General features: G+C 40.7%; 1 protein-coding gene across 1 annotated transcript; it reads left to right on the forward strand.

Moving 5' to 3' along the window:
* The first annotated feature begins 385 nt into the window (after positions 1-385).
* Positions 386-23,955, forward strand: PAX1 (paired box 1). The gene is made up of 5 exons (XM_040430169.1): positions 386-389; positions 737-1,369; positions 2,428-2,570; positions 2,772-2,991; positions 23,843-23,955. Exons 1-5 carry the CDS (start codon positions 386-388, stop codon positions 23,953-23,955), a joined length of 1,113 nt encoding a protein of 370 aa, XP_040286103.1.
* The last annotated feature ends 954 nt before the right edge of the window (positions 23,956-24,909 follow it).

Consider the following 24,909-nt stretch of genomic DNA (forward strand, 5'->3'; position numbering starts at 1 on the left):
CAAAAATATCTGCCTATTTAAGATGACGGCAACCAATGGGATGTCCTCAGCAGCTCCTGCAGCCTGACCACTAAGATTGACGTGGAGGACACGTCAAAGTGAGATCTGAACCAACTCCACATGTAGATGATAACTGCAGTCCTCCTGCCTGATGGGATGAAGATCAGATCACCTTGAGCTTTTGTTCTTCTGCCTGAGAGAAGTTTCTGAGCAAACACAGCAGAGCACAGTGAGGGGAGGAAGTGGCTGAGAGTGCAGAACACTCCTCCTCGTCCAGCTCATTGGAGAAGTCTCAGCTCTCTCTCCCTCCATGTATCTCTGGGTTACATCTGTTTGACTTTCCTGATTTTCTGTCGAGAAGTTTGTCTCATTCTGTTCTTGCGGGATGGGTAAGCTGCTTTTTCCTTCTACAACCCTATAAATACTAAAATAGCGGAGAACACACAGGGTAGTTCATCCGTTATTGTCCTCAGAAATGTCGCAGGGCTAGAACTGCATGTTGTGATCATTATATGTGGATGCGTTTCTGCAAATGTTTCTTCTGCATTACTATGTATTATTGTTTATACTATGTATGAGACAATTTTGTATTTATATTAGTTTGGAGGAAAAGTTTGAGCTTCCAGTTAATTTCTGGAAGGGGTGTATATATATATAATATATATAATATATATATAAAAGCACTGCAAATATGAGCTTCCTATGCATTGATATTCTGTATTTCTTCACTGGACAGAACAAGCTTATGGAGAAGTGAATCAGCTGGGCGGTGTGTTTGTTAATGGAAGACCCCTGCCCAATGCTATCAGGTTGAGGATAGTGGAGCTGGCACAGCTGGGGATCAGGCCTTGTGATATCAGCAGACAGCTACGAGTTTCTCATGGATGTGTGAGTAAAATCCTGGCCAGATACAACGAAACAGGATCCATCCTACCAGGGGCTATTGGAGGGAGCAAGCCCAGAGTCACCACTCCTAACGTGGTCAAGCACATCAGGGAGTACAAGCAAGGAGACCCCGGCATCTTTGCTTGGGAGATCAGGGACCGACTTCTGGCTGACAACGTCTGCGACAAGTACAACGTGCCTTCTGTCAGTTCCATTAGTAGGATTTTAAGGAATAAAATTGGAAACTTGTCTCAACCTAGTCAATATGAGAGCACAAAGCAGCCGACTTCACAACCGACATTACAGTACAATCATATCTACCAATATCCTTACCCAAACCCAATATCTCCCGGCTCTGCTAAGGTCGGCAGCCATCACCATGGAGTGCATATGCCACCCGGCCATGTCAGCATTGCCAGGACCTGGCCTTCAGCTCATTCTGTCAACAACATCTTAGGCATCCGCACCTTCATGGAACAAACAGGTGAGTTGGTGGAAAGTCCTAGACCAGGCTGTCAACAGACGTCCTGTCATGCGTGGGCTTCTTCACACTGCAGATCCCAGCAAGTCTCCAGGAGAGGCACAGAGAATAGAAATGTCTGAGAAATTGATCCCCTCTATTTTCAAAATTACTATTTTATTTATTTATCAACATAATGACGTCAATACGGCTTTATATACGTCAATTGTGTGGCTGCCACATATCTATCTATCTATCTATCTATCTATCTATCTATCTATCTATCTATCTATCTATCTATCCTATCTATTACTATTATTTATTTTTATATTCTATCTACTATCTATCTCATATCTATCTATCTATCTATCTATCTATCTATCTATCTATCTATCTATCTATCTATCTATCTACCTATCCACATTTCTGGGCTCTTCCCTCCAGATTAACTCAAATAAATGGCATGAGTCCTTCTACAGGAATATGGGATATAGATTATGGTGTAATACAATTTCGTTGTCAAATATTTGCCCACCGATGAGAGACAAGATGCCAGCATCTCGCCACCAGTGAGTGACATGTAGTTGTTTTTGCCCCAATAAGAGCAAATACTATAACGTTTTCACTTGTGCGTGATTGGGCATAAAAACAAATCAATAGAAAAAATAATAGAATTATATAAACTGAGCCAGGGCTTGTAACAAAATGATTGATACTAATGTATTACTACAAAGTAACGGGCGACTGAATTGCATGAAATCCCTTTTCAATATTTTGTTAATTTAATTGACATGCAAAACGGATGAGTTTTATAATGAATTTATTACACAGCGGGATAGATCAGTAGTTTGGAACAGATGAACACACAGTAAAACAGGCTCAGCTTTTTTTCCTAATCTGCTTTTTTTATGTTCTAAGAATATATATATACCGTATATAGACATACACACACTATGACATGGATGGCATGACATAAATGTAGTGGCGGCCAAGTCCACAAATTTGAGTTACTGTCCAGAATTACTATTTAGATATTTATGTGGAATTGATGGTTTCATAGATCGATGTGTGTGTTGGTTTAGGAGCCATTGCTGGTGCAGATGGTGCTGTTTATTCCCCTAAAATGGAAGAATGGACAAGTGTTAACAGGACAGGGTTTCCTGCTACTCAGAACATCAACGGAATAGAGAAATCTGCTGTAGACCCTGACATCAAATACCAACAGGTAACTTCAACAGCTCCATGTAAAAAAAAAAAAATAAGAATATATATAATATATATATATAATTTAATTCATTTTTTTTATAATCTGAATTTATATTTTGCATGCGAATGTTATATGAAAAGTCCCGTTCAGGCTTCAATTAGACGAGAACTAATTGATTACCCCCCATATTTATGTGGCTTTCTCCTGTCCATCTTGCAGGCTGCCTCCAGTCTCTCCTCTGTGGGTGGCTTCGTTCAAGCCTGCGCCTATCCTTCTACCAACCAGTATGGAGTATATGGGGGCCCAGGAGCCGGATATGTCACCCAGGGGCATCACTGGCAAACACAGGGAAGCCCCCTTACCCACCATGGCCCAGGTGTGACTGTACATGGTGGAGACATCGCAGCCCCTATGACCTTCAAGCACCAAGTCAGGGAAGGTATGTAACATGGCAGCTTTGCATTAGCTTCACATCACGCTGGGGTACCTGGGGGTGATGCAGTGAGCCCCTGCATTATATATCAATGGGGGTAATATACTGAGCTTCTGCATTATATACCATTGGGGGTGATACACTTAACCCCTGCATTATGTACATTGGGGATGATACAGTGAGCCCCTGCATAATGTAAATTGGGGATGATACACTGAACCCCTGCATTATGTACATTGGGGTGATACAGTGAGCCCCTGCATAATGTAAATTGGGGATGATACACTGAACCCCTGCAGTATGTACATGGTGGATGTTACACTGAACCCCTGCATTATGTACATTGGGGTGATACAGTGAGCCCCTGCATAATGTAAATTAGGGATGATACACTGAAAGCCTGCATTTTGTACATTGGGGATGGTACCGTAAGTCCCTGCATTATGTACAAATGGGGGTGATATAGGGAGCTCCTGCATTATGTACATTGGTGATGGTACACTGAACCCCTATATTCTGTACCATTGGGATGATACACTGAACCCCTGCATTATGTACATTGTGGATGTTACACTGAACCCCTGCATTATGTACATTGTGGATGTTACACTGAACCCCTGCATTATGTACATTGGGTGATACACTGAACCCCTGCATTATGTACATTGGGGTGATACACTGAACCCCTGCATTATGTAGAGTGCAGAGACGGATCTGACTCCAGGTTGTGGCTATGGATTGTTGTGACTGAGCTGCAGCTCTTCCTTATTTATAGGTGAAGCGTCTTCTACTTGAACATTTCTTACATCACACAGAATGAGGAATAGAAATTGTATCAGAGAAGAAACAGGGAGGGAAAGAGAATGAGAGAAGGAGAAAAAGAAAGAGTCGGCATAGAAGGGAGACAGAGAAAGAGAGAGAGATAAATACAGAAATAAGAGAATAAATACTGAGAAAGTAAGAAACAGAAAAGATTGAGAGGAAGAGAGAACACATAAAAACGCTGAAAGCGAGAGAATGGGGCAGAGAAAGAAAATAAATACAGAAAGAAAGAAAAGCAGAGGGTGAAAACGATGAGAGAGCAAAAGAGCAAAAACACAGCAGAGAAGACAGCGAGTTTGTTGAAAGAGAGAAAAAGAAAGACAAGAGAATGTAGCAGAAGAATAGAGACCGAGAAATAGAAGCGCTATTTTTTATTTTTTAATATCTATTATATATATATATGAGTCCTGGGAGGTCTGCTAGCAGATCCCTCTTCCCTACTAGATACTGCCATGTCGACTTACCTCACAGCAAAATGCCAGTTACCTAAATGACTTTAACATGGCATCTGTATGTATGTACCGTTTAGCCCCTTATTTTGTATAATTATCGCAATTACTTCACTTCCAGATGATTAAATAATTGTTTCACTCTATCACACAAATAAAACACACAGACAGAGGTATACCGCCTACTGCAATACCTGCTGCTGTGTGCTGAGACCTGTAGTCCTCCACCAAGTTACTGAACTTAATATATACAGAATCTATAGGAGATGTGTAATTCTGTCTGTCTATCCTGGGGAAAAAAGAGACAGGACTCCATAGCCGTGGGTGAAAAAAGAAGGTCACTGTTCTTCACAATTTTTGGGGCGCTACCTCCTTTTCTATTTAGGAGATTTGCACCGATATAATTATCTTCTGGTGCTGCTTTCATATCTATCTATCTATCTATCTATCTATCTATCTATCTATCTATCTATCTATCTATCTATCTATCTATCTATCTATCTATCTATCTTCTATCTATTGTGACTTGTATAATTAGAAACTGTGCGTGTCATTATGTGACTTTTTATTCTGCTCATTAGTGGCTTTTTATAGGGGAAGATGCTAATTTACAAGGAGGAACCTATGGTAAACAATATTGCTCTATAAAACTGCAGTAAAAGAGTCGATTGTCCTACAGTATGTGAGATACTTTTACGATTTGGAGACATTTTATAAGAATCAGATGCTGTGATGGAAGCCAGAAGGTCTTGGTTTGGACCCTGCTATTAATTCTGAAACAAATGGAATCCCTTAACCAGCAGGGCACAAATCCCAAACTGCAGAACACTGTGTCCCAGCACAGGAGGACATCAGAGCACCTACCTGCACCACAGCAGGGTGGACAAGTGCTGGCTCCCAGGAACAGGTGCATGAGGGGGGACTGGGGTCATTAGATCTAGGACAGTGATAGGGCTTACCTATTTCATGGTTAATTAGATGTGAAACCCAGAATCATATTTTAGCTGGAAATGCTTATGAGATTTTAGGTGCTGTGGTTATGTATGTACAGTTAAATACAGAATGTTATATTGTGTACTATATAAAAAAGGTAATTGTAGCCACAGATGTAACAACCTATAATAAGACTGAGGTAGAAGTATTTTGAAATACATTTATAGGATTTTTACAGTGAAAATAATAGGGGTCATGGTTCAAGTGTTATAGGGCACAACAATAAAGTCAATTGGACAAAATACAGTATAATAAAAAAAGGTATCTTTACAAACCAAATGTACAGTACATTTACAAACTTCACACTAGTGATTTTAGGCTGTATTGCAAATTTGATACAATTCTTTATCTTTAAAGTCAAAAGACAATGGTTTAGACAACTCATACAAAATATCACTCCTAGTCTTATGTAAAACACTAGCATTAGTTTACCTTTAAGTAGAAGCATGTGAACATGTAGTTTCTACCAAGAAAAAAAACTGTATGTTTGAGACATTGTCATAATATATAGAATTTTTCTCCATGTCCTATGACATAACATTAAATATGGTGGTGATTTAGACCATCACTATTAAAGCAACAGTGTCATATAACAACACTATTGGTACATAACACTCTTGTACCTTGATAACAAATAATATAAAATCAATCCTTTATAATATAATTTGCTATATATATGCCTATCAATTTTCTTTTTAATATATACTTTTTAGTGTAAAGTCTGCTGTCATAAATTCCTTACCTCAGGCTTAATGTATATTAAAGCAGCCATAGTCCAGGACGGAATAGAGGAAGCAATAATAAAAAAAATAAAAAAATGGATAATTTTAATATTCTTGATGGATGTTAATGAATCAGTACCAGTAGGTTAATGTGTTATAATTCCCTCTAAATACATGTTGTAATTGCTGAGAAAGCAAAACTTTAAATTGTATCTGTAAGAAACTTGATAGATTTTTGTTTATCATTGCTCCCATATACATATCTATGTATCTAGAGAGAGAATTATTAGTCCAATACTTATACAGTATTATTTGGATTGTTTGGTAATAACTGTTTACTAGAGGAAGCAATAATTAAAAAACAAAACAAAAAAAAAATAACATGATTTTAATATTCTTGATGACTGAGAATGAATCAGTGACCAGTAGATATAATACATTACATATGACCTCTAAATATTTGATTATCAATAGTAACATTTAGACTAATACAATGTTAAAATAATTCAACACATAGTAGACAGTAGTGTATAGAATAATGTAAGGCCAGCTTCACATATGTCCTGTGATCCAGTTCAGTATCCCTCTGTCATGGTGCAGAAAATGCTGGAGGGAAAATGAAGCTAGAACTGATCCCATGGTTTTCTATGGGATCGTTCATATTCATCCGGCGCATCAATACTGCAGGACAGAAAATCGCTGCATGCTACGTTTTCCTGTCCAGCGCTCAGGGTATGGAAGTTGGAGTTGTGAACTGAAGTGCAGTTGAACAAACAAATATCTAGAGCAGGGGTCAGCAATCTTCGGCACTCCAGCTGCTGTGAAACTACAACTCCTAGCATGCACATTTGCTTGGATGTTTTTTTTTAACTCCTATAGAAGTGAAAGGAGGATTCTGGGAGTTGTAGTTTTAGAACAGCTGGAGTGCCGGAGGTTTCTGATCCCTGATCTAGTGAATGTTCCTTTTGCAGACAGAGCCAAACACAATTTAGTCCATATTGGCCATTACAAATTGCCTGTACATCAAAGAAAGATCTTTTGTTCACGAATAATGTTTCTTTAAACAAAAAATCTTTCGTCTATCAGCCGAAAATATTAAACATGGCCGACTTCCTTTCAAACGATAATGTTCTGCCATCAGTTGGCTAAAATGATTGTTTGTTGTTAAATTTCAACTGACAAACATTCGTTTTGGTTGAAATCATCCTTTCTGATCAACTTTAGACTAGTGTGTATGGCTACCATTGAAACAATAGTTCCCTAGGCTGCCAGCTGGTAAGGATTAATCCACCTACCACGTACAATAAATGTCTCTCTTCTGAGGACATGCCCATAGGTGATCAATGTCTACTCAGGTTTGAGGCATCCTATTCTTTTTCATTGGACTCAAAATGATGCCAAAGTACATTAACCGAGGTCAGCAGATGACAGAAAAGCTCTGTTCACACTTATGTTACTTCTTTTCCAAAGTGTCACTTTATTAAGATTAAAAAGCTTAATATGCTACATTCTTCTATTAAAAATGTGAAGAATTAAGGATCATAATAAAAACTGACACATTTGTCATATATGGATCCTGTAAAAACTGAAGACAATGCCCTGAGTTATCATGCATTCACTCCAGGATTCTGGCTTTAAAAAGTCCCGAAATGGGGCTTCTGCGACTTTTTGGGTTTTGAAGTATGGGTGGGAAAGTGGCTGCAGTTAACTATGTTGAGTTTCACTCCAGATTTATCATTCAGACATTTTTTTTTTTTTAAAGTCACAAAAAAGTTGTAGAAAAACTAGAACAGCTTTTCTAGACAAAAGTGTTAGGTTTAAGGATAAGGATAAGACAAATTTATCAAACAACACGTGACAATTGATAAATGTGGCATAAAGTATTCCAACGCAAACTCGAGCAAAACTGACTTCAAATATTCCCCTCATGATAAATTCCACCCAATATCTTTAGCTACAGTTTAAAAAAAAAAGAAAAAAGCCTCGGCCTGTTCTAAAATATCAGATTGACTAAGGCTAGGTTTCGATATATGAGGCCATCTGTAGTCATGGCATTGTACAGAAATGCAAGAGAGCAGCTTATGCTGGCATCAGACGCATCAGAGATCTTCTAGTGCCAGACAAGAAAACAGTAGCATGTAACATTTTTCTCTTTGGCTCTTTTAGGTTATGGACGCCGGACAAGTGCAAAAAGTGCACAAAAATGGCATCAGTTGAGTCCAGGCATAAACAGCAGATATGTGTGAACCCAGCCTAAGGCCACTTTCACACGATCAGTATTTGGTCAGTATTATTCATCCTCTTTTTTAAGACAAAACTAGTTGTGGGTTCAAAATGCAAAACACATCTTTCCATTATTTATTTTTTCTCTGCAGGTTCCATTCCTAGTTTTGGCTTTAAAATACTGCTGCAAAATACTGATCAAATACTGATTGTGAAAAAGCATCCTTAGGACTCACATTTCCGTTTTTCACTGATGTGTTTTCTGTTTGCATTTTCCACGGACAGCACAAGCACAAATTGATTTTAATATGCTTGTTCACACATCAGTATTTTTTTTACTGACTGTGGGTTAGTGAAAAAATCATGAAGACTTAGGCCCCTTTCACACGGGCCAGTATTTCGCGCGGATGCAATGCGTGAGTTGAATGCATTGCACCCGCACTGAATACCGATCCATTCATTTCTATGGGGCTGTGTACATGAGCGGTGATTTTCACGCATCACTTGTGCGTTGCGTGAAAATCGCAGCATGCTCTATATTCTGCGTTTTTCACGCAACGCAGGCCCCATAGAAGTGAATGGGGTTGCGTGAAAATCGCAAGCATCTGCAAGCAAGTGCGGATGCGGTGCGATTTTCACGCATGGTTGCTAGGTGACAGTCTATTCACTGTATTATTTCCCCTTATAACATGGTTATAAGGGAAAATAATAGCATTCTGAATACAGAATGCTTAGTAGGTGATCAATTGAGGGTTAAAAAAAATAAAAAAAATTAACTCACCTTCTCCTCTTGTTCGCGTAGTTCCCGGTCTCTTCTTTACTTCTTAAAAGATGAACTACCGGCTAGGACCTGTGGTGACGTCAGATCACATGCTCCAATCACATGGTCCATCACCACGGTGATGGACCATGTGATTGGAGCATGTGATCTGACGTCACCAAAGGTCCTTTAGCCCACAGCTCATCATTAAAGAAGTAAAGAAGAGAACGGGAACTACGAGAACAAGAGGAGAAAGTGAGTTAATTTTATTTTATTTTATTTTTTTTAACCCTCAATTGATCACCTACTAAGCATTCTGTATTCAGAATGCTATTATTTTCCCTTATAACCATGTTATAAGGGAAAATAATAAACTCTACACAACACCTAACCCAAGCCCGAACTTCTGTGAAGAAGTTCCGGTTTGGGTACCATTTTTCTCACGTGAGTGCAAAACGCATTACAATGTTTTGCACTCGCGCGGAAAAATCGTGGGTGTTTCCGCAACACACCCGCACCTTTTCCTGCAACGCCCGTGTGAAAGAGGCCTTATAGTCTTTGGGTCCGTGAAAAAGCATAGACACATCATGGCATCCATGTTGTGTCCTTGTTTGGTCTGTTTTTCACTGACTACTAGTAAGAGATGTTCTGGAAATGAACTTTCAGTAGAGCAGTGTCCGTGGAATAAGGATGACACATGGAGGGCAAAAAACACACAAACATCTTCATGGATGAAACACGTAATGATTTATTCCTGGACGTTAAACGGTCACAGTAATGTGAACGAGGACTTGTCAGTGTTCGGTCAGTGATTTCCATCAGTAATTGTGAGCCAGAACCAGGTACGGGTCTAAACACAGAACAGATGCAGGTCTTTTCCTTCTACCTGATCTCTGTGTAGCCTCCACTCCTGGCTTTGGCTCATAATCACTGAAGGAAATCACTGACCAAAACATTGATGTGTGAAAAAGGCCTAAGGCTACGTCTACACGACGACATTTGTCGCGCGACAGATAGGGCACAACTACACTGCAACATTTGTAGCGCAACATTTTGTTGCACTAATGTCGCACAACAATTTTTATAATGGCAGTCTATGGTGTCGCACTGCAACATGCAACATGCTGCGACTGCGACGCAACAGTCGCAGAAAAATCCATCTCGAATTGATTTTCTGCGACTGTTGCGTCGCAGTCGCAGCATGTTGCAGTGCAACACCATAGACTGGCTGCCCATAGGCTGGCTGCCCAAGATTAAAAAAAATTCCCTTGCAACCAGAGCTCACCTTACTTTTTTTTTAAAAACCTGCTCTTAAAAAATGAAAGCAGATTTTGAAAAATCTGCCCCAATGTTTTAAAAAGCCGCAAATGTTGATGCATGTCCTGCTTGCTTGTTTATGCAGACCTGCTCGAAATGCTTTCAAAAAGTGTACAGAGTGAGGTGGGGTGGGAGCCTGGCACATTTGTTGTAATCTACACCAGAAACCCTGCGTAGATTATACATGAAATGTACACCAGCTCACTTGCTGCCAGCAGGAAGTAGACCGGCGTGTGAAATGTTGATTTTTTTACTATTTAACTTTGAATTAATTTTTATTCACTTTTATTGTCAATAAAATAAAACATCTTACAAGGTAGATAGCTGGCCCAATGATTTACCCTTAGACCATGTTCGCATGACCAAAATACATCTTAGGCTACATGCGCACGACCGCGCAGTGTTTTACAATACGCCAATTGTGGATCCACAAAACATGGATGCCGCCCGTGTGCGTTCCGCAATTTGTGGAAGTGAACGGGCCTCCCATAATAGAAATGCCTATTCTTGTCCACAAAACGGACAAGAATAGGACACGTTCTATTTTTTTTGCAGGGCCCCGGAACGGAGCAATGGATGCGGACAGCACACGGAGTGGTGTCCGCAACTTTTGCGGCCCCATTGAAGTGAATGGGTCTGCATCCGTTGTCGCAAAAATGCGGCTCGGATGAGGGCCCAAACAACAGTCGCGTGCATGAGGCCTTATGCCAACCCCTCAACCAAAAATGGACATTCCTTTTTTTCTGAACTACGCCATGGATCTCATTTAAGTCAATGGAAGTTTTCTTATGCGTTTTTGTGCTGATTTTGACATGTGGCCATACTGCACCCTTACTATCTATATAAGGTGAACATTATCAATGTGTTTTTGGGTTACTGTAGTTATAGTTTGACTTTATATATATGTAAATACTGCATATAAAGTTACATATCATCTAGGGCTACTACTGTTAGGGGACAGGATCATCGACAAGGATGCCCTAAGCCATGCAATATCACATAATGCAGCTGTGACAATGGGTTACACCAGGGGTCAGCAACCTTCGGCACTCCAGGTGTTGTGAAACTACATCTCCCATCATGCACACTTGCTCTCTAAACTCCCACACAAGTGGAAAGAGCATGCTGGTAGTTGTAGTTTCACAACAGCTGGAGCGCCGAAAGTTGCTGATCCCGGGATGACACCAAGGTTGCAGCCGGTCTCTTGATGCTTTTTTATTTCGGTAGGAGACTAGTGCTCCTTCTTTTGTCACTTGAAATGCTGAATTTTCCCTGCTTCTTGCTACGAACTTTAGTTTTACCCAGGGAAAAAAACAACCAGGATTAAAAAGGTTGTGTGACAAATCGACATCCAAGCCTCGCCAAAGCGGTGTGCTTTACTGGGGACGGCTGAGAATGACACAGCAGAGTCTAGGTCATCGTGTCCTCTATGTTTTGACTGGACTACATGGCAGACTTTGCTGTGTTTTCACCGCCTTGTGGTATTATTCATTTTGATAAATTACATACATGTGATGTAACATGCCGTCTGGAATGTGCCTTGTTGATATTTATGCTATGAAACATTATGGATAAATGAATGCTATTAGTGTGGCAAAAACACGCGGGTGTAACTGGTGTAAAGGAAAAACTCTTAGTTGCCCATAGCAACCAATCAGAGTCAACCTTTCATTTTTCAGAGCTCCTTTGGAAAATGAAAGGTAGAATCTGATTGGTTGCTATGGACATCCAAGCCAGTTTCCTATACACCAGTTTTAAAAAATCCCCCCCCCCCCCCCAATGTCCTTAAGTTTATTAGGCCCCTACAGGGTAATCAGAGGCTTCAATATTTTTCAGATATTTGTATTTTGATTATTATTAAATCTGTTAACGGTATTAGCTGCTCCTTTTGTAAATTCAAATTGATATGGATTAGAATAAGTCACTGTGTACAAGATTCCAGTTTGTACCTTTTAAGGCTAATGCAAGACATATTTTTTTTGGGCATTTTTCTGTGGTTTTGAAGTTTTTGGTGGCTGCTGTTTTTGAGGCATTTATTAAGCAAAAGACGCCAGCTGCAGAGATTGGATGGAGGTCTGATTGAAATATTAAACAGGACAGGCAGGCTTTATTAAGTGCCATTTTTTAAACCTTGAGGTGTGTGTTTTTAGGTTAATTACATTTTTTAAATAGCAGCATGCTTTGAGTGTGGCGACACACCTAAAAATGCTTGGAAAAAAATGGAAGAATTTCTTGGCATATTTTACAAGCCACCCCCCCCCCCCCCCACACACACACTAATTAAAGACTGTGTGTGGGTTTCTGTGGCATTTTTCTGCTATTCTGTGCTTTTTAGTGGTGTTTTTTGAACCTGCGATTTTTGGGGGACATTGGACATGTTAGCTGAAGGTTTATGGGAAATATGAAACACAGGACACTGAAGTGCTTTTTGCTACTAAAATTTTAGCTGGCTCGGATTGACTAAAGCTAAAGATGGCATCAATTTAGACCGGGTGTCTAGACCGGCACCAGGTTTATTACAGGGGATCAGGCTGGATGATAAATCTGGTGCAATGATGGACATTTTTCTCTATATCAACTACTACTTTGAGACAGATTTTTAGAAATGCCCCAAAATTTTGGAACAAAATTGTGCATCTTGGGCCCCATTCACTTTCCACTAAGCCTCTCCCCTTTATCTGGGCCACTGTTTGAAAAAACACAAAAAGTGACAAAAAACACAGATGCCAAAAAAGTCATGCTATTATTCTGGCCTTTTTTTCCATCCCGAAAAAACTATAAATATTTGTGTGTAGGGGCAAAGGAATAATTTGCAATGTCTAACCCACTGAACTCATTTTATCTGGCTGTTGCTAATTAGATCCCACTAGTATTAACTTTGTCTTTATGAATCCTATGATGGATCACAATCATTTTGATGAGATGCAAGCTGTCGCCAAAGTAGAGTTGGGTTCATATCAATTCAGCCAGGATCTACTTTTTTTTTACTGGATCAATGTATGTTACAGTACATGTTTGGGCTGTGAAGATGAAATCAGATCCAACTCTGATTGGATTGAAAAACTTATGAAAGCAAACTAAAACAAATGGATATTTATGTTTGGTATTAGTAGGTAGAACAAACAAAGGACATTTTTGAAACATAAATTAGCTATAAATATTTTGTAAACTCAACTTTTTCCTCAAAACTTTTATAGGCCCATTTGATATAAATTGATGATCTAGACTCTAGAAGCTCTCGAATTACATTTTAAAGTAGATTCATTCAGTTTTCTTTTTTCACATTTGTGATTATTTGTTGAAATACAATTTCCCTTCCTGTTGTAACAAGCTAACAATTGCAAAGTTCTACTTTTAAATCTAGTGTCACACTGCAAATTTTGCAAAAACGGTGCAGTTTTTAGCAGCATTTTTGAAACTTTGCTGTTAAGATGTCGGGCAATATTTAAAAAATCTCATTCACAGGCTGGGTTTTGGGCTTTTTTTTAGCTCCTTATGTTTTTTTTTCAAATCGCAGCATTTTCTCAGGCGTTCTCTCATTGACTTCTCTACAGAAAAATTAAATGTTGGGAAAAATAAAATACCACCAAAACATTGCGTGACTAAAAAAAGAAAAACGCATAAACTTCGAGCCACAAAAAAAACTACTAAAAGAAACCATTTTGCATACAACATATTCTTTATTAGTGTCTGTTATGCTCTTTTAGTGTGTTAATTTAAACTGATCCAGTCTTCTCTTTATTCTTTTAGTTATGAATAGAAGGCCAAGCAATCCCATCATAAAACACCAGGACGCTTTGAGTGTACATGGAATTTCAATACCAGCGTCATCAACTTAACAAACATGGGCATCAAAGTTGTTTGATTTTGGCCATAGAGACATCGATGCAGTCATAACTATCGCCCTCAAACTTGGTTCCTAAGGTGGCGAGATGTTGACTATTGGACTTGTTCGCACAGAACTGACTAAAGCTCTTTCAGAGAGAACTAACAAAAACAAGACAAGGTGAGGATCGATTCGGACATTGGATGAGCTGTTTACTCTGGAAAAATGAAGCTATTGCTGAAAGCTTTTCCCTTCTCCCTATTATTTGCTGTCCACTCCCTTTTCATACGACCCATTGTATTCCCCTCTTGTTGACACCATTTAAGACTTTACAATCGGAAATGGCGGTTCTAGACACTGATATTTAATTCACATTAGGGGGAATAGTTCATATTTCCAAATGGTTGGAGTAAATTGTATGATGTGAAGCAATCTTTGTGAGTGTATTGTATATCCTAGATTGTAAATGTACAAATTAAATAACAGCATTTTATTTTATATTTTTATAACTCTAATTATCAGAAATAAATGGACTATGACCGGATTTGTTTTGTAGAATTTATGGTACTTTGTTTCATATGGTGTTGAATTATTTATTTTATCTTTAAATCAATTTCGCTGATATTCTATTAGATCTTTTATGTGTCTGAATCCTCTGGCTTTAGTTATGTGAAAGAAAGAAGTGAAATGGCTTCTACATGTATAGCTGGTGAACTAGCTAAACATGAGCTGCTTTGGAATACACATCTACTTGCGAAGATTATTGTGAGATTTAGATTATCTTAGTATTCTTCTCACTTGACTTGCTGGGTGCTTGGAAGAAAAAAGTCTAATAAAAAATAAAATAATTTTTACATGATTGGATAACAGAGCCAAAATAAGATCTGCTTCTCTGATATAAAGGGAGAGGTTGCATACAATAAAAGTAATTTGAATTGCATTCTCAGTAACACTAGTAATACTAGAATATCATTACATAGTTTGTTTTAATTAATAATTTAATAAAAAATAAAAAATTTAAGAAAATTAAAATGTATACGTTAAAATCCCTACATTATTTTTATATTAAATTATGTAAACATGCCCCTTTAAAACATCAGTACAAGAACTTTCTCTATCTATCTCTATCTATCTATCTCTATCTATCTATCTATCTATCTATCTATCTATCTATCTATCTATCTATCTATCTATCTATCTTCTTTTTATTTATCTATTATCTATCTATCTATCTATCTATCTATCTATCTATCTATCTATCTATCTATCTATCTATCTATCTATCTATCTACCATCTAACAGAAATACAGAAATATAACTAAGATATAATGACAGGCAAGCCATGTTTTTGAAATACATGTGTATCAAAAAGACTGAGTTGGAAGATTTTATTTTTTGTCTTTAGGACAGTCTAGATGTGACAAATCTTTCAATAGAGTTTCCTAAATATTGAATAATTTATTTGTAATAGTATTCTAAACATTGCAGTGAGAAACTCTTAGGTTTAGTTCATACTAACTAAAGTTGCATTAAGTATAATGAGAAATTCTAATCAGTACTTCAAGGCAGTAAAAATAATCATCCTGCTTCTTTACCACTACCTTTAAAAGTTTTTAGGCTTCCTTCACACATACAGGGGAATTTATCAAGAATCATTTTTTTATCAAAAAGAAGTCAGTTTTTATTGAGCCCGCGTTTGCGTAATTTGCGTCATATATATCAAATGTTCCACATTGTTTGTTACATCTGTGGCATCACTTTTGTCTTAAAGATATGCCTTTTTTTGTACCTTTTTAAAAAGTTGCAGTTGATAAATCTGTAGTGAAACTAATTAGTATATTTTTCAGACTATAACATGCACTCCCCCCTCAAAGTGAGGGAAACGTGGCAGTGCGTCTTAGGCTAGGGTTACACAATGACATGCGTTGCGTGACACCTAGGGCACAACTACACTGCAGCATGTGTTGCGAGACATTGATGTCGCACCAATGTAGCGTGACAATTTTTATAATGATAGTCTATGGTGTCGCACTGCGACATGCTGCGACTGCGACATGACAGTTGCAGAAAAATCCATCTTCTTCCGGTACCGCGTGTGTCCTAACTGTGTACAGTGTCAGGATGTAGGTGCGCACTATGACCTGATGCTGTGTGATGTCAGGTCACCATTCAGTGTGCACCGGAAGAAGAGCAGAGAGTTGTAAGTGGCAGTGCCATCCAGACCAAGCAAGGTAATTTTTTTTTTTTTTTTTATGTCTGATGGGGGTCTGATCTGAGGCGGATGGGGTCTGATCTGAGGTCTGATTGGAGTCTGATGGCAGTCTGATCTAAGGCTGAGGGGGGTCTGATCTGAGGTCTGATGAATGGGGGTCTGATCTGATGGGTTTCGATCTTAGGCTGATGGAGGCTGGGGGTGTCGATCTAAAGCTGATGGAGATTGAGCAGTCTGATCTGAGGCTGATGGGGCTTGGGGGTCTGATATGAGGCTGATGGAGCTTGGGGTCTGATGAGGGTCTGATCTGAGGCTGATGCAGCTTGAGGGTCTGATTTTGGGGTCTGATCCGAGGTCTAATGAAGAATGGGGGTCTGATTTGAGCATTAGGGGTCTGATCTGGTGTCTGATGAAAATCTTTTTTTCTCATTCTCCTCCTCCTCCAAATTCTATGTGGGCCTTATAGTCCAGTGCTTCTTATAGTCTGAAAAATATGGTAACATAGTGCACCACACTTTTGCACCCACTTTTCAAAATTTGGGTGAGTGGTGTAAAACTGCAAAATGTCACAAATGTTTGTGGCAAATAAGCCCCAAAACACTGTAAATTGTTTGGTGATAAAAAAGTTTCTTTTAGTTAGTTTTTTCACTGCTTGTTTGTGTTTTTTTTGGAATTGTAAAATTTTATGTGACTGCATTTTTTCGACTACCATAGAGATGCTAAAGGGAAAAACACCTGAAAAAATGCCTGTGTTCTGACAAAAAAGCAAAACGACTCTGCACAAACACAAGACAAAAAATGCCATGCAAAAACAAGCTTTGTCTGTAGTAACGTTCATGTGCATGGTGGATGACAGGTCTTTAAAGATGGCACCCGTTTAGGAGCTGAGTGGATACCATAGCTGGTAGGTCCCTGCTAAATTACATGGCAGACACATGCTGGTAGAGCTCATGACTTCCACCCAGCAATGAGACTACAGTAGCCTTTCAGTCTGGAGCCAGGTGATTGCAGTGGTAAACCTTTGCAGTTTATGGTGTAAGCGATCTAATGATCACGTGTTCAAATCCCCTAGGAGCTAAAAAAAGGTGAAAAAAATTGCACCCCCTTTCTCAATTTTACTAAAAAAAATTAAAAACAACAAAAAAACAAACATACTTGGAATTGCCAATTCCAAAAATGCCCAAACTGGTAAAAGCTAAAAAAGCTCAAAGTATTTCTCCCATTGGTTGAAAAATCAAAATGGCCAAATCTCCATTTTTTTGGTTGCTTTTCCTCACCCCAAAAAATTTATTAAAAGTGATCAAAAAGCAGACATACCCCAAAATGCTATCAGCAAAAAAATACATATCTCCCTGCAAAAAAAAATGCAAAAAACTTTACAGCTAAATAGACATAAATATAAAAAAGTTATGTTATAATATGATGATGCAAAGAGAAATTTACAACTAAACCATTGGAAAAACTATTTAACTTTGGTATCTCTGCAATTGTATTGACCTTAAGAATTACGTTCTTTTCCATTTCAACCCCATTTCAGGTTTTTTTGCCCTCAAACAGCTATGTTAATGATAAAGTAAAAAAAGTGTGGCTCTTGGAATACAGGGAGGAAAAAACAAAACAGAAAATTGTGTCAAGAAGAGGTCAAAGTAACATCTAGATGCATAAAAACGTGACAAAATTAACCTACTGATCCCCCACCACTCCATTTCTAATGCCTCACAGTCCTGTGCACATTTCTGCTTCCAGGTCTCTTTTGACACACAGGAAATGACCACTCAGCAAATCTCTGGATAATTGTTTGCCTAACGAAGCTGATAAGGCTGACATATGTACCTTAATCGTACCCGGCTTTAGGCCTTTGTCCAATCCTTGCTGCAGGAATTTTAGGATATCCTAAATTGTAGAAGAATGGGAAGATACACTATTCCTTCTACACCAAGGATCGAACATCTTCTTGACACTCTATTTGTTGTGTGTGCTCTGGATTGTAATAGGGTTCTTATTACCGCATCTGATGCCCTGACCTGTTAAACGGGGGCAGTCAACATCCAGGCTGTCAATTGCAGTTGGTGTAGATCTGGACAACATCTGGCGTCCTGAGTTACCATGTGTGGAATCTGTGGTAGCCTTCAGAATGTGTTCCTGCTCATCAGCATTAGTGGGGTAAACCATGCCCTTTTGGGCCAGTACGGACATATTAGGTACGTTGAGACCTGTTCCCATTTGATCTCCTGTAAGACCTTTGGGATCATAGGAATAGGCGGAAATATGTAGGCCAGCCTGAAGTCCAAAGGCACTGAAAGGGCATCTAGGGCCCAAGGGTTGTCTTCCCTGAACAGGGAGCAGCACAGAGGCATTTTTGCATTGGCTCGGGTAGCCATCAAATCTACCTGGGGGTCGACCCCACCACCTTGTGAGTTGAAGGAATATCTCCAGGTCCAATGACCATTCCCCCGGGAGGGGCAAGTTGCAGCTTAGACTGCGACAGCATTCCTTCTTCCTCTGATGTGTACAGCTGACAGGTGTTGAATATTGGCCTCCGCCCATACAAAGATCTGCTCCACCTCTTTGAGGAGGGATAAGGATCTGGTACCCCCCCGGCGATTTAAATATGCAACGGTGGTCATGTTGTACAAATTTACTCGTATGGCTCATCCCTGGACCAAAGGATGGAACTGTGTTAGGGCATTGTATACTGCTCTCATCTCTCTAAGATTTGAGGATAATAATATTCCCGTTGGGGTCCAGTTTTCTTTCCCCCTCTGGCCCCTCATGTAGGCACCCCATCCTGTAGCCGAAGCATTGGTAGCAACCTCGGTCCATCTGGGAAGGGCAAACTTCCTGCCATTGTTTAGAGCCATCCACTACCTCAGGGAGTCTCTTGTCTCCTTGGAGATTACTGTCATACAATCTAGAGAATTGAGGTCTAGATCCCACTTCTGCAGAATATCCCATTGTAAGCATCCTGTGTGCCAATTTGCCTGGCTGGCAGCAGTCATAAGACCCAGTGTCTTCATCATCTGACGAAGGGATACAGGTCCGATCTGCCTCAGGAGCTGTACATTCTGGCACAGAACGCTCATCCTCTTTGCCGGAAGGGAGACAGTCATCTTTTTGGTGTCCAAAAATGAATCCCAGGAACTGCTTCTGCTGTGATGGTTTAACACTGGATTTCTATCTGTTTACTATCCATCCCAAAGCCTGCAACCATCGCTGCCACCACCTTTGTGAATGTGATGGGGCTGATGAAATCCCAAATGGGAGTTCCGTGAACTGCAGATGATATAGCTGTTTCCCCAGATAAACTGCTATGTGCAGGAACTTCCAATGCGCTTTGTAAATGGGAATGTGTAGATAAGCATCTTTTAAATCTATTGTAGCAAGATAATCTCCTGGTTCCAGCAGATTTAGAAGGGACTGAACCATTTCTTTACGGAACCTTTTCTTTCGTATGGACCTGTTTAGATACCTCAGATCCACAATAGTCCTCCACCTCACCTAAGGTTTTGGGACTAGGAATACCCTTGAATATACACCCTGAAAGATCTATCCATCTGGGACAGGCTCTAGTACATTCATCTGAATGAACTCCCTTATGGCTTGCTCTATAAGGCCCTGTTTGTGACCCTTTAACCTGTAAATTATGGTATATCTGTCTGGGGGCTGGAATACAGCTCTATACGATAGCCATTTTTTACGGTCTATAGGACCCATAGGTCTTTCACCAACTCTTCCCCCTCTGCATAAAAATGACTCAACCTTTACCCCACAGGCATACCTCCAGCGCCTCTATTGGAGGAACGATAGGACGAATACCACTTATTTTTAGCAACATAAGAAAGGGACTTCCCTTTTTTATCTGACAGATTCTCCATGAGCGATTGTATTCTTTGAGTAGACATCTGCCCCCCCAAAGTTTTATCTATAAAGATCTTCTAACCGCCGTAGATAACGCCTTGGACCAGGCTGCAAATCTGGCCTGCTGCACTGAGACATCACAGAGGAAATCCGAAGCCAGAGTAACCTTCTTAAAAGATAATAATTTATCATCTCTTGGTACACCTCTTTCTATGTCTTCCTCGATTTGGAGAAGCCATGCACAGGGGTTTTTAAAAACTGTATAAGAGGATAGAGCTGCCTTCACCTGGTCTGAGGCTGAGAGGTAACTTCTGCGTAAAGCATTATCCAATCTTCTAGCCATCAGGTCCGCAAAAATTAGACCCATCCTCACTAGGGACCAAAGTGCCTCTAAATGGCAACATCTACTTCAGGGGGTTCTCCCCACTGTTTTTCTTCTTCTTGCTCTGTCATGCACATGTTTTTTAAACCTCTTATTAAATACTGGTCCCTTATCTGGCATCTTTCACTCATTGACCATAAGCCTCTTCACCATAGGGTCTACCTTAAAGGCTCTGTATTTTTTAGGGAAACCGTCGTCCCCCATTATCTCAACCTGTAATACGGCCTGGGGCTCCAAGGATTTAAATAACCTTGACATTTTCTGCAATGGAGATAGATTCAGTTCCTGAATCCTGATCACTATCTTCCTATTCAGAAGTCTATCTTGTCAATCTCGTCTATGACCTTGTCATGTCAGATTCCCTGGGGGATGAATATATTCTTTCAGAAATAACACCTGACCATAACTCCATCTGAGAACTTTACTCGAACCCAGCCGTCAGCTCAGCCCAAACGCCAGTGGCAAGGGATCCTCTACCAGCTGAGCCATTGGGATCTTGGAACATTTATTTATTTTTAAAACTACACACACGTTCTGTCCGTATTGCTGAGCACTGACAGGGCTTAGGGAGGACTCGAACCTAGCCGTCAGCTCAGCCCAAATGCCAATGGCAAGCGGCTTCATTATCTTTAGCTGGTAATTGTTTGAATTGTTCTTCATCCACAACAATACATCCTTATTGAATAAGGGCTGATCCTCCACAGGAAAGTCGTTTGCTCTGCAGTCTGAGCTGAAATAGAACTCACTACTATCCGGTAGGGGGGTGTTACATGATCTGCAGGACATGTGTTTGCGTTTCCCAGCAGACTTCTCTGTGGTGGAGCTTCTGTCTTCAGAACTCTGAGACATCTACAATAGAGCAGAGCAGACGACTGTGTGCTGGCCATCCCGTGCATTGGGGACCTCAATTTATGGACCCCAATGCACGGCAACATCCATGCATGCACTACTTTTTTGCAGGGCGGAGGCACGGACAGAAAACCCACGGAAGCACTACGTAGTACTTCTGTGGGCTTCCGTTCTGTGCCTGCGTTCCGCATCTCCCGGATTGCGGACCCATTGAAGTGAATGGGTCCGCGATCCGTGATGAGGGATGCACACGGTGGGTGCCCGTGTATTGCAGACCCGCTGTATGCTTGCCACAGTACGACCACGGGCAGCACACGGTCGTGTGCATGAGCCCTAATGCATTTATATATATTTTTTTAGAATCAGGGTTTCACAGTCAGACTCCAAAGCTGGTACTTGCCAGTCCCTAAACTGTGCATCCCCTGCGATCTGATGAGTCACAGGTACATTCAGCCCAGAATAACCATTTATTCTGTTTTATTGTACTAGAGACTTAATGGATAACACCACAAGTGAGAGATCTTACTAACAACCTTCACCTATAGGAGCACCTACAGTGTAAACCTCACTGTGCCCATTTTTATTTTAGAAGCTTCTAAGGAATAAACATAAGAAAACTGCAAATGGAACAGAGAAAGATTGCCTTTCTCTCTATTCCCTCTCTTTCTTACCCAGGAGAGCACAACATACAGGCAGGTGTGATTTGAGAAGATTACACAAAATCCAGCACCTGCAATATCCACTAGAAACCAAAGGAGGTATTAAATAAGCAGGAAGCCTAACACCTCTAGGACGCAGAAGCGTCTCTTACCTTCCCGGGAGTGCAGGAGCACACAGCAGAGTGGCGTGGAAGATGGGCGCCGCCATGTTTTTATCCCTCCCAGCGTAGCGGCACATGCGTGGAGACACACGCATGCAGTGCCGGCCGGGAGGTGGCGGAACCTCCAGAGGGAAGCGCCACTACCACCACCGAAGGTAAAGAAAATGAACCCTACTGCCGCAGGAAGGCAGCAACAAAACACGCTTAATAGACATCACAATAGCATTTGGTAAATTTTAAAGCAAAGAATGACAATCACAGTGAACAGCACTGAAGCCCTTCTGACTTAGGCCTCTTTCACACTTGCGTTGTTGGGATCCGGCATGCACTTCCGTTGCCGGAGGTGCCTGCCGGATCCGGAAAAACGCAAGTGTACTGAAAGCATTTGAAGACGGAACCGTCTTCCAAATGCTTTCAGTGTTACTATGGCACCCAGGACGCTATTAAAGTCCTGGTTGCCATAGTAGGAGCGGGGAGCGGGGGAGCGGTATACTTACAGTCCGTGCGGCTCCCGGGGCGCTCCAGAATGACGTCAGAGCGCCCCATGCGCATGGATGACGTGATCCATGCGATCACGTGATCCATGCGCTTGGGGCGCCCTGACGTCACTCTGGAGCGCCCGGGGAGCCGCACGGACGGTAAGTATGCTGCTCCCCCGCTCCCCGCTACACTTTACCATGGCTGCCAGGACTTTAGCGTCCCGGCAGCCATGGTAACCACTCTGAAAAAGCTAAATGTCGGCTCCGGCAATGCGCCGAAACGACGTTTAGCTTAAGGCCGGATCCGGATCAATGCCTTCCAATGGGCATTAATTCCGGATCCGGCCTTGCGGCAAGTGTTCCGGATTTTTGGCCAGAGCAAAAAGCGCAGCCAACAAACGTTCCGTTCCGGAACTGAAGACATCCTGATGCATCCTGAACGTATTTCTCTCCATTCAGAATGCATTAGGATAATCCTGATCAGGATTCTTCCAGCATAGAGCCCCGACGACGGAACTCTATGCCGGAAGACAATAACGCAAGTGTGAAAGAGCCCTAATATAGTAGCTGAACCCCAGCCCTTAAGGCCTCATGCACACAAATGTTTTTTTTTTTTCAGCTTACGTTCTGTTTTTTGCGTTCCGTATACGGACCATATACGGAAACATTCATTTCAATGGATCCACAAAAAAGACGGAAGGTACTCTGTATGCCTTCCGTTTCTGTATTTCCGTTCCTACTTTCCGTTCAAAGATAGAACATGTCCTATTATTGTCCGCATAACAGACAAGGATAGTACTGTTCTATCAGGGGCCAGCTGTTCCGTTCCACAAAAAACGGAATGCACACGGACGTCATCCATATTTTTTGCGGATCCGTTTTTTGCGGACCGCAAAATACTGGAAAAAGCCATACGGTTGTGTGCAAGAGGCCTAACTCTGAGGCAATAGCTACAAAAGGCACAGACCTAGGGAGTAAATATGAAGTTAATAATAATAAAAATATTCTTCCCAAAATCTCTGCCTCCTAGAAGGAGGCTATCCAGGACTGGACAGAATAAAAACACAGTGGGAGGTTCTAAGCTAGAGAGTAATATAGGATCTGCTATTAATTGATTAATTGACATTTCCTGTCCTATGTTGCAGGAGGATTAGAAATCTCCATGGGTGCTGCCGCTGAAGGACGACAAGGAAATGGTCATTTCCTGCTTGTGGGGAGGACCCATGAAGCAGAAACCACGATGCATCAGAATTACTAGTGGCAGGGGATCAGTAAGGTATTAATTGAGCGCTTCCATTGTGGAGTGCTCATTAGTAAAAAAAAAAAAGAACTCACCTCCTCCATTTGCTCATTGCTGACTGGAGGACAGGACCTGCGAGACGTCATCACGCTAGAGCGCAGGTCCTGTCCTGAGCTTCCAGTCGGCAGCGAGTGTTTGCCATGGCGCGATCAAATGGAGGAGGTGGGTTCTTTATTTTTTATTTTTTTTTTATTTTGCAGAAGCAGAGAAGGGGGCACTAATGAAGGCATTACTTTTACCGTGGGCACTAATGGGGGCATTATTAATTCTGGGGTGCACTAATGGGGGAATTATTCTTACTTGGGGGCACCAATGGGGATAACATTAATTCTGGGGGGTGCTAATGGGGGCATTAATATTATTGGGGGCACTAATGGGGGCATTATTAATTCTCGGGGGGTCTAACATCTTAGGCCTCATTAAGGACTGTCTTTGTTGCTCCTAGCAACCAATCACAGCTCTGCTTTCATTTCTTTAACTGCTCTGGAAAAATGAAAGCTGCTTTCTGACTGGTTGCTATGGGTAATGAAGACAGTCTTACTAGTAGATAGCTTTGATGAATAACCCATTCCTCAAGGAGGAGGTGCGCCTATGTTATTATTTATTGTATGTCTTCCCCTAATATTATATTTATATATAATACGCATTTATATATTTAGGGCAGGCTGTGTTCCAATGGAGGTAAAAATGGGACATGCACCTAAATTTGCAACTTTCCAACGCCATAAAACTGGTGTAGAAGACCATCACCCAACAGTAGTGATTGAACAGTCGTTGACCCTCGGCATCACCAGAGACTGTTCTCATTTGGTGCAACGGTGCTGGGACTACAAAAACTGGTAAGAGTCCTAGCAATATTCTGCTAACTTGGTTCTTTCATAATGAATTTCATTTAAGGGGTATTTTCATTTG

Source organism: Bufo bufo, chromosome 4, assembly GCF_905171765.1.
Source record: "Bufo bufo chromosome 4, aBufBuf1.1, whole genome shotgun sequence".
Classification (NCBI taxonomy): Eukaryota; Metazoa; Chordata; class Amphibia; order Anura; family Bufonidae; genus Bufo; species Bufo bufo.